Below are 11,580 nucleotides of genomic sequence, written 5' to 3' on the forward strand. Positions count from 1 at the left end.
TTCTTATTGGTTTTTCATTTTTTATCCATCCTAACTAAACACCAAAAAAAAAGTCACTCAGCATTCTCATATTTTCATGAGCCTAATGCCCACTAATGTTTGGGCTTTTTATTTTTAAATTTATTGTAGTCCAACTTTAAATACAAGAAAATACAAATGCATCATTAAGCATGAAAAATGTTCAAATTCACCCTCCGAAGTACGCTTTATGTTCATCAAGAACACGATAAACCAACTCTAAATCGACTCGAACCCTTTTTGGATAGAATTGAAATAGAGGCTATACTTTGTTGTTTGATTGGGATAAAACAATCCAAAGTTTTTCTCGATCTGAGGTTCCTTATTGTTCTCATCAAACATGGCAAATAAGTATGTCTCTATGGCTCTTCCTGGCCTCTTAGGCGTGCCCCATCGTGCATGTGCAACCATATTTCTTAAGTATGTGCGTGCATTATCAAATGTTGCTGCAGATGCACCAGCTGACGGCCATCCGGTTTCAGACACCACGATTTCTACCCAGGGCCCCCCAGCTTTCTCTAATGCTGAGTACACCACATCTACTATTGCGTCAAAAAGGTTTTGATATCCAAGTGCTCCGTCTTGAACTACGATACCAGGAGAAGTAAAAGTAGCATACGCTAGCGATATGTCTACTGGATTGTCCGCATAACTAAGGAACAAAATATAACACGGACTTAAAATCTAATTAACCATTATTCAATAGGCCTTTATTTGTATTTACTCAACAAACAATAAAACATTATAGTTATGAATATGTTGAAGAAAAACATACCTAAAATATGGATAGACGTTGACTAACAATGGCGCATTGTTCGCGACTAGGAATGCGATGATCGGGTCAATGTAAGCCCTAACTTCATCCTTAAATGCACCTTGCGACGGAGGATAATTGGCTCCAATCAAGGTCGTGTCAATCGAAGTTGAAACTTTGATTTGATTCCCGAGGCCATAAAACACAACTACTTCACGGATGTTGGTCAATGCACTATACACCAACGGAGCCAACGTGCCATCAGACGGCTTAACCTCATTTCCAACTGATATGTAACGGAACTTAACATCCGGATAAGTCATAATGTTATTCCACACCCAATCAAATGAATTGTCACGACTTGCAGCAACGTATGAAAGTTCTGAATTTGGGACCCCTACCATAACCTCAATGTTGGATCCACTCAATGCTTGTAGAGCGGCTTGGTTAGGATCATAGAGTCGCATCAGCCTAATGTCGTTTGAGTTATATAAACTTATGACATCTGTCGCTAACGGAAGATTGTCGCCAAGCATTCCATAACATACTCCAATTTGTGATTCTACATAGATATATAGATAGATAGATTAACGATTTATTCATATAAGTCATTTAATGTTTTTGTTTTGCGAGTTGTTTTTATAAAATGTTACATTATATAAGAAGATAATGAATCAATATTGGTTTCAACTACTCTAGCAATGATATTTGATTCTTCAAATGTGACAATTAGTACCTTTTTACAATTGGTTTCAACTACTTGAACGTGATAATTTAAATATCAAATTATACTAAACAAAGGCGATAAATACCCCACTCGAAAGAACTTTTTGTCGATGAAAGGTCAACGGACCCTAAGACCATGTAGTTATTTCCTTAATTTAAAAAAAAAAAATCGAAAACGCTAACGTTGTGTTCCCAAGTTTCATTTAACAAAGGAAAATAAATGATTTGTAAGGATGTCAAAAAAAGGTTGTGTTCCAGAGTTTTTTTAAGGAAGGAAAAGAAGAGAAATTGAAGGAAAACTTATGTCTTTTTTCTTCATTTTTAATCCTTCCAGATTAGAGAGATTTTAAAGGTAAGGATTTTTAATACATAAAATCCTTACGTTTTCTTTTGAACTCGGGAACAAAGTAGTAAACTAAATTTTTCCAGTCTACTCATTTTCTTTTCTCTTCTTTTCTTTTCTTTTCTTTCGTTTATTAAACTCAGGAACACAGAGGGGGAGAGAGAGATATGACGAACCTGTTGTATCTAGGAACGAAGCAAGGAGACCCAAAATAATAAGTAGAGTTGTCACGGCCCCCGACCCGGTTTGACCCGTTTCAGGAGCCGCGGAACAGAAATCCTGCGGTATTTTAATTTAGGCGACAGCGGAAGTCTTTTTAAAACAGGATCTTTAGTATTTAAAACTGCTCATTACATAATTTAGGGATAAAACCCAGTAATTTACAATAATGTGATTTCAATGGAAATCTTTATTTTCCAAAACATGTTTCTTTATTTATTTACACTGAGCCACTTTTCTAAGCTGGTAGTGCTTCCTGGCACTTTTCTTTGCTCACAACAGATTACCTGAAACATGTTTGAAAAAGGTTTTGTCAGCGGGGAAATACTGAGTGAGTTCATTCAGTTTTTAGGAAATGACCCATAGTTATAAATTACAGCATAAGAGCGATTACAATGGTTCATATCTTATTTTTATCTGGCTTTCTGTCACAATGGTGACAAGTCACAATGGTGACGATGGTCATACCACTATTAGGTCAATGAACTCTAATAGTGACGTTTCTCCCTAGTAGGTCAATGAACCTAACTGGGAGAAATAGTAATGTGCACAATACCCCACTAACCAATAGATCAAGATATCCACGACTTAGTCCCTGTAATTATAACATTTTGAAAATAATTTGGAGTATTGTAAAACAGTTGATAAAAAGAAGAATGACTCACATTGCAGATTTAACGAGCAGTGTATAAGCCTACTGATTAGCCTTGATTATTTCTAATTTAACAATAATGCACACAAAACAGGATTAGTGATTAATACAGCAGTTACGATAATTTCCCGAGATCAATTTTGACAATGAATGTCCAAGTGCAATACTTCGGCTCATTTATCAAAATGACAAACGATAAAGTATAGTACTTCAACTCGTATATCGAATTATCGACAACGACAAAGTACAATGCTTCGGCTCATTATCGAATTATCGACAACGATAAAGCATAGCCCAATGTGGGCGGCACTTAGACATTCTTTGAATGTATTGATTCTGGAAACTGAATCGTAATAGCGATCGAGTAATTACCCTGTTCTACGGCAGCGATTCGATAATTGTGTGTGTGTTGGACTGTTTTGCTTATAACTCGACCTACGTAACTCCGATTTTCGTCGTTCAAGTGCCAAAATTCAAGTCCCAACCCCTGCTATTTATACTGAGATTTTGACACCGTCGCGTAGCGCGAGGGGGTACCCCCTTAGGCGTCGCGCTACGCGAGTGACCACCCTATTTTCATAGAGTAGCCCTTCATGCGTGTAGACTTGCTGTGTTGTCAGTTTCTTAAAATTCGATTTTTATAATTAGTTATGAAGATAATCGTTGGCTAGGGTTTATCCCCCCCTGAGTTTTAGGGGCCCTGATCCTGATTCTGAAAATTCTGAAAATTTTAGGGTTTGTGTAGAATCACTTGGGTTTCTCAATTAGGGTTTCCTTAATAGCTAATTACCATCCTAATTAGGGATTTTAGTGACAGTTGTTACAAGAGTAGCCATGGAAGACATATCTGGTTATGTAAAATGTAACATATGATGGTCTCTTTATATAATAGGCAAGTAAACCATTAAAAAATATACATGTTGAGGAGGGGGATTATTAATTTTGAGCAACTAAGCAAGTGGACTGTGGAACTTTAAATGTACCAAAATAAATAAATAAATAAATATTGATAATGATATAAATTCTAGAGTAAACTTCTGTTTTGCTCCCTGTGGTTTGGTCATTTTAACGGTTTTGCTCCAATAGTTTAAAAATAGCCATTTTCCTCCCTGATCTTTTGAGTTTGTCGCCAGTTTGCTCCCTAATCTTTCGAGTTTGTTGCCAGTTTCCTCCCTGATGGAGTTAGAGGCTGGGAGCAAAATGAAGATAAGTTAGAAAAATCAGGGAGGAAAATGGCTATTTTTAAACTATTGGAGCAAAACCGTTAAAATGACCAAACCACAGGGAGCAAAACGGAAGTTTACTCTAAATTCTACTTTAAGGTTCTAATACTGATTGTCTAATTCAAACATTGGCATATTCTCTTCATCATTGACTATGGTTCTTTAACCCTACTGGCAGTTTATGTCTCATATCTAGTCTGTGACCAATGCGATGACCCATGGTTATAAGTCAACGTTTATCTCTTCCCAGTGCCATCAACAACTTGTATATTAGAAAGTTACATCCTAAATATTTATTTAGGAGTCCAAGTGGGGCTAGCCCACTTGGTAGAGGCTCTTGCCTCTTAGTGGGAGGTCTTGGGTTCAATCCCAAGTAAGGGTGAGTTATTTGTAAAATAGGAGTTTGGGAGAGTAATGTTAGCCATTCAAAAAAAAAATATATATTTATTTAGGAATTATAAAACGATATTGTGAAGATGTATTTGCAAAAATAAGAGATAGCATGAAGGGGTGAAATGAGAACAATAGAAAAAGAATATTGGACTCATAGAATTGTAACACATGACGAAACTAGTTACTTATTTAATGTGTATAGAATTTGAATGTCGAAGACATAGTTTTTAAAAATTGTTGAAGACATAGAATCCAAATTTAATTTGAATGGTTTCAAGAGGGCGTAGAGGGGAAGATGAAAAAGAATTTTACTTCTTTGCAAAAATGCACATCGGCGGTTAGAAAACTCGAAATAGACATGTGTTCATAGTCGTTCGTTAAACAAACAAATAAATGAACATAAATATATGTAAACTAACAAACAAAAAATAAACTTAAAGGAACTAGCGTTCACGAACTAGACATGTGTTCATGTTCGTTCATTAAACTAAACAATTTTTTTTTTCATGTTCGTCCATTTATTAAATGAACGAACATAAACAAACTTTCCGTATGTTTATCATAATCAATCTTTAGTCCTACAAGACCAATTTCAATTTCCATATGGTTCTTTGAATCTAGGTGAACATATTTCAACATAGAGTTAATATTGCCATGTTGAATTTCCTCGCTTTTTTCATCGCCATCATCAAACTTTAACGTTGCATGGTTGATTATCGGGACACTCTAGGGAATTGGAAAACTCAAAACGAGTTAATTGAACAAGAAATATTAATAAGTCATATTTACTTAACTACAAATGTGACACATATGTTTCTAACTTAATACATTTGCACTTTATAGCAATCAATGAGGCTGTTGAGTAACACATCATGGGGATGTAGCTCAGATGGTAGAGCGCTCGCTTAGCATGCGAGAGGTACGGGGATCGATACCCCGCATCTCCATTTTTTATTCAACATTTTTATGTTGAAAGGTTTGTTTTGAGTCACACCGAGTGTCTTAATTTCAGACACGAATTTCTGACTTAACACGAATTGAGTCACACCGAGTGTCTTAATTTCAGACACGAATTTCTGACTTAACACGAATTTTTTTGGTAATATGAAAAAAATGGGTTAATCATGTCGTATTTGTTTCATCTTGCAGACACGAATTTCTGACTTAACACGAATTTCTTTGGTAATATGAAAAAAATGGGTTAATCATGTCGTATTTGTTTCATCTTGCGAAAACTAGTTTGTGTTCAAATTTTATGTGTCTAGCATGATTGTTTAAGGTTTGCATCGAAATTTCCATGTTCTTGTTGGTTTAACCTATGATTGATGAACAAACATTTAAGTCTAGGATCTAAATCTTAATTCCATGTACATTCTGGATCGTGACATGAAGCTTCGTGATTCCGTTTAGTAATGGAGCATAGGTGTGAGAGTATATACGTTGGGTATGGACACAGAGAATTCTCATATCATTTAAATGAAGTGTTTCAAGATTACACGACTCCAAAAGGCGTATAATTGCTTGAAAATGTTATGCATTAAATAATACCAAAACTTAACTTTTTAAGCCTTAAAAATCATCCGTAATAGTTAACCCCCTCTAAAACCATGCGCAATGGATATTGTATAGGTGCAAAAAGGCTTCATAGCACCCCCAACACTGATCCCCTGGGTGTTATATGAGCATGAAGAGGTCTAGGCATTTCTAGTATAATGCCAACAATGGAAAAAAGCTATTGGAAAGTAATGACTGAAAGTGCATTAGGAAGCATTACAAATTCTTTTGAAAGGCCGTTATGTTGATGTGGCGGAAAATGCCCCTTAAAATGTAAATAATAAAGAAACCCTATTAGTAATAATAAATTCATACTCAAAACTCTTTAGTATGATTTATAAAAAATAAAAATTTGTAAGACTCTAGAAAGATATTTAAAGATCCCACATGATATTACAAGATTCCAATTCCCTTGCAATACTAAGGAGTATACCCACCCCTCTCATATTTGATCATTTCTAACAGCTATATGTAGGGATGAGCAAATCCTGATCCCGTCCCGATCCCGAAAATCCTGATCCCGAATTTCGCCAAAACTGGGTACCGATACCGATACCGAAATATGTCGGTATGGTATCGGTACGGTAGCGGTATTTGAAGGTAAAATTCGGTATTTTACCGGTACCGATCCCGAAAATACCGATACTGAAAATGCCAAAAAGCGGATACCATTTCCGGTACCGAAAAAATTCGGTATGGTATTTTCGGGATCGGGATTTGATACCAAATGCTCATCCCTAGCTATATGTACATAATCAAACGCAAGAAAAGGAAAACAAATGAACTCTTGGATTGAAGATTATGCTAGGACCCGTAAACAAGTAAACAGGGCGGGTTGGCGGGCTATTTTCGAACCCGAATGCCTGGTATATCTTTTAGGCCCATCTTGAGCACTGTTTTTCTAAAGAGTGCAGGCACTTTTTCTAACCCAATCGTGTCACAAAAAACCTTGGCTAGCTCAACTAGTGTCGTTTTATCCCTACCTATTTCCCTGATCGAGTTATAATATCCAAGCCAGGCATGATATGCTGCCTCTTTCACACTCGGGTCAACTTTCGCCATTGACTTCTCAATCTGCAAGTCAAATTTTCCAATTAGTGAAGCACCCCGCACCCCTTGATGGTATATGAATGAAATAACTCGAATTAACATGGAACGTTTAATTAAAAACAAACCTTTAATTTCATATCTGGATCTAAATGTGGTGACGGAGATTTATGAAGAGGAAGATCATTGATATCTTGAAGAAAATATTCTTCCCATGGTGCAAGTAACAATATTCCTACTCCGCCTTTACCTTCACGCCCTGTTCTTCCAAGTCGATTTATATATTGTTCACGATCCACAGGGACACCCACCTGCTCACGATACAAGTTTTCAAAACACAACAAAAAGCTAAACGATCTAGTGATGCCATTCTCGATATATGAACCAAGGATGGTTGAGTAAAATGTCGTTTTCGTCCCTGAGGTTTAGCCAGTTTTGCGCCTTTCGTCCAAAGGTTTGTTTTTTCACATCTGGATCCAAAGGTTTGAAATCTTGTCATTTTCATCCGGCTCGTTAACTTCATCCATTTCATTTTTCTCTGTTAAGTCGGGTATTTTCTTACATAAAGTGAAAAAGACCGAATTGCCCTTTAAGTGACAACTTGTACATTATGCTAAACGCTTGTACATAAAGTAAAAAACCCGAATTTCCCTTTAAGTCAACAAAAAAGACGGAAATACCCCTGACTTAACGGAGAAAAATGGATGGAGTTAACGAGCCGGATGAAAATGGCAAGATATTAAACATTTTGGATCCAGATGTGAAAAAAACAAACCTGTAGACGAAAGTCGCAAAACTGACCAAACCTCAGGGACAAAAATGACATTTTACTCTATCTTTTTTTTATTAGCAAAGTACATTGTAGATATCATAATTTCTATATCTTGTTCTTTTTACCTGAATTACCAGACTGACATCAGGATAATTCATTCCACGAGATGACACATCCGAGGTAATTAGAATAAGCTGGTTTTCTTGCTTAAACTCTTCAGAAACACGAGTTCGGTAGAGCTGCGGTTTCCTAGAATGAATCTCTCTGACATTCATTTTCATCTCACGGAGAAGCGAAAACATAAGTGACGTCATCATTGCTGTAGTACAGAACACAATAACCTGAGAAATAATAAGTTGTCACTGTAAGTCCAACATATGCTACGAATTTCAAATTATTATCAAGAGTTAATTACTGTTTTCGTCCCTGTGGTTTGTCAAAAATCACTATTTCAGTCCATTAGTTTAAAAATTGCGATTTCCGTCCCTGTGGTTTCACTTTTTGTAACCAATTCAGTCCCTGTGGTTTCACTTTCATAACCATTTCAATCCATTATTCTGTTAAGTACAGGGACTAAAATGGTTACAAGGTGGACTGAAATGGTTACAAAAGTGAAACCACAGGGACTGAAATCGCAATTTTTAAACTAATGGACTGAAATAGTGATTTTTGACAAGCCACAGGGACGAAAATAGTAATTAACTCTATTATATCAATTATAAGCATCATACCTTATAATTCGGGACCTGAAAAATGTGATCCTTTAATAGATGGTGTACTATTTGGAAATGTTGTTCATGCGGTGCAATAACGTAAGATTGATTGACCTGCATCGGTTATTAAAACAAGCCACCTAAACATCAAAACCAGTTCCTTGCAACAACGCAAAAATAATAAAATTCTGTATAGAAAACACAGCCGAACAATTGGTCAACAATATACACCTTATCGTGTGTTTCTGGACCTAATCCAACTGTATTAATATAAGCATGCTCCCTTTGCAAAACAAGTTGAGATACTCGCCGAACCTGCAGATTGTGTACCAACAGCAAGTGATCAATAATAATCATGAAATCAAAAGCTCATCATGCTTTTACTATCAAAAAAAGATAGATGCTAACAAATCGAGTAAAAGCCATTTTCGCCCCTGAGGTTTGGCCAGTTTTACGACTTTCGTCCAAAGGTTTGTTTTTCCGCATCTGAATCCAAAAGGTTTGAAATCTTGACATTTTCATCCGGCTTGTTAACTCCATCCATTTTCTCCGTTAATTCAAGGGTATATTCGTCTTTTTTGTTAACTTGAAGGGCAATTCGCTCTTTTTCAGGAGTATTCGGTCTTTTTACAGAAAGTGAAAAAGACCAAATTGCCCTTTAAGTTAGCAAAAACAGCCAAAAATACCCCTGACTTAACGGAGAAAATGGATGGCATTAACGAGCTGGATGAAAATGACAAGATTTCAAACCTTTTGGATCCAGATGCATAAAAACAAACCTTTGGACGAAAGTCGAAAAACTGGCCAAAACTCAGGGACGAAAAATGGCATTTTACTCCTAACAAATCAAACTAAAGATGCTAACCTCCTTTGGAAGTGTTGCAGAAAAGAGTAAAGTTTGCCGTTTACGAGGTAAACAATCGACGATTTTCTCTATGTCCTTCCGGAAGCCAAGGTCTAGTAAATGGTCTGCTTCATCAAGTATGAGCATCTGCAATCCCATCAAACGTGCAGAGAATCCCGATTTGTTCTCAATGTGATCCAGCAATCTACCAGGAGTTGCTACAATAATCTGCAAATGACAAAGAACATTTCAGCTTGTACAACTGAATCATCATGAGATGTAACAATGAGCAAACAGAGTTGCATACATGGCATGGTTCTGTTTCTAGACGTTTCTGATCATCTTTGAATCGAGTACCTCCAACAAGTGACTGTACACCAACTCCATCATGGTACTTTAGCAATACATTAGCTTCTGCAGTTATCTGACTAGCAAGTTCTCTTGTGGGGCACAGAATAAGAACACATATTGGTGGGACCCGCTTTGCAGTATTGTTAACTGAAGCCTTTAAAACTGTTTCAATTGCGGGGAGCTGTTTGTGTTTAACAACATTGCATAACCAGAAAAGAAAAGGGCTAGAAAGTAATTAACTTATATATAAACAAAAAGGAGCTTTTCATGTACCAAAAAAGCAGCACTTTTCCCGGTTCCAGTTTTCGCTTTGACTAAAGCATCCTTGCCTGTTAGCAAACCACTGAATGCATTAGCATAAGATATGTTTGGAGGATGTCATATTCATTTCAGTCACATAGAAGCTGGAGCATACGATAACAAATTGAGAGAGATATAAGCTAATTAACAACAAAAAAGATCCGACAAGTGAGCCCCATACCCTCAAGGCATGCAGATATCGTAGCATCTTGAACCTTGGTCATTTGCACATAGCCTGCTAAAGTAAGCGCCTTTACAGTCAACGGAGATATATTGCACTCATCAAACCTGAAAAAAAATCCCCATTCCGTTGTCAACGCAGAGCCTAAAAGGTCTTGTCTTTTTACATACTTATACCAGAAAAAATAACAACACGGACCTCTTTGGACTAAGGATCGAGTCATCATCACCCATTTCCCTATCTTTCTCAGCCATCCGTCTCTTATTAAACTCATTCCGAATAACCTGTACATGCAGCGACAAATCATCCTCATCTTCCAACGCTTTCAATGGTATCCGTTTCGTCTTCTTAACATCATACTTCCCCAAAGCCGCACTACTCATCATCACCCCCTTCTTCCCATTTCCCTTCCCTTCCTCATCACTCCCCTCCCCGTCCGACCCAACCAAACTCAACCGCACCCCTCTCAAATCCCCATCCCTCCTCTCCTTCATCATATATCCCTCATCATCGTCCGTACCGTCACTCGACGAACTATCATTCTTCCTGTAACTAAACCTAGAAGCCCTAACTGAATAATTATACACAGAGTAATGGCTAGCGTTCACGTTCAACAACTTATATCGGTTTTCCGGATATAAACACACAGAATAATGCCTAGCATTCAGGCTCCACAACTTATAACCGTTATCCGGATATAAACACGAAGAATAACGTCTGGCGTACAACAACTTACATCGGTTATCTGGATATAAACTCGCAGAATAATTCCTAAAGTTCAGGTTCAACGACTTATATTGGTTATCCGGATACAAACACGAAGAATAACGCCTACTGTTAAACTTATTATAGCCAAAACGTGAAGAATTTTCACTCAATTGATTACTCACACTATAACTTTGACTATTTTGACCAGATAACATTCTCTTCACATCAATTGGATTATGATTAGATTCAATTCTTACTATTTGTTGCTTAGAAGATGAACTAACGGAACTAATTGGACCATCAGCTTCATTCCACAGATCTTCAGCACCTTCTTTCATGAACCGGTCCGCTAGGGTTTTAATATGTTCTTTAGGAGATAACGGTTTATAATTGGGTGAATTAACGTGTACGGATGGATCCGGATCGGCGAGTTTGGAGCGGATCTCGGATCGGACTCTGGCTTGATAGAGTTGTTTTTCTTGATCGAGAAGGCGTTGTTCTTTTTGTCTGGCTTGTTTTTCGTGGAGACGCTTCCATTGCCATTTGTTCAGGCCGCCGGGGAAGGTGCGTGGACCGCCGCCCATGTGGCGGAGGATGGTGAGGCTGTGGTGGCGGAAGATGGTTCTAGAACGGTGGTGGAAGATGGTTGATGAGGACATTTTAGGTGGCGTAGGGGTTAGGGTTTTTAGGGTTTAAACGGTTGATTTTTGAAGGGGTGTTCTTGCAGATTTGATAGTTGATGGTTTTTGTATATTTACATTTTCAGCCCTTTTTGTTTAGGT

At 37.3% G+C, this 11,580-nt stretch overlaps 2 protein-coding genes and 1 non-coding gene across 3 annotated transcripts; 1 reads left to right on the plus strand and 2 right to left on the minus strand.

Annotated features, from left to right (window-relative positions):
- Positions 1-237: 237 nt before the first annotated feature.
- LOC110866078 (lichenase) lies at positions 238-2,069 on the minus strand (the record flags this gene model as incomplete). Its single annotated transcript, XM_022115428.2, has 3 exons — positions 238-670; positions 794-1,334; positions 2,018-2,069. Coding segments are annotated over 3 exons (1,026 nt in total), but the record flags the coding sequence as incomplete, so codon positions are not given.
- Positions 2,070-5,202: 3,133 nt separating this feature from the next.
- Positions 5,203-5,275, plus strand: TRNAA-AGC. Its single transcript has one exon. It is a non-coding gene; the product is annotated as a tRNA-Ala (tRNA).
- Positions 5,276-6,253: 978 nt separating this feature from the next.
- On the minus strand, positions 6,254-11,521 carry LOC110864383 (probable DEAD-box ATP-dependent RNA helicase 48). The gene is made up of 10 exons (XM_022113433.2): positions 10,289-11,521; positions 10,091-10,197; positions 9,883-9,938; positions 9,566-9,790; positions 9,280-9,486; positions 8,646-8,729; positions 8,433-8,528; positions 7,827-8,042; positions 7,058-7,240; positions 6,254-6,956 (listed from the first exon to the last, which is right to left on the minus strand). Exons 1-10 carry the CDS (start codon positions 11,455-11,457, stop codon positions 6,726-6,728), a joined length of 2,574 nt encoding a protein of 857 aa, XP_021969125.1. The 5' UTR covers positions 11,458-11,521; the 3' UTR covers positions 6,254-6,725.
- Between the last annotated feature and the right edge of the window lie 59 nt (positions 11,522-11,580).

This window comes from Helianthus annuus, chromosome 6, assembly GCF_002127325.2.
Source record: "Helianthus annuus cultivar XRQ/B chromosome 6, HanXRQr2.0-SUNRISE, whole genome shotgun sequence".
NCBI classification, from domain to species: Eukaryota; Viridiplantae; Streptophyta; class Magnoliopsida; order Asterales; family Asteraceae; genus Helianthus; species Helianthus annuus.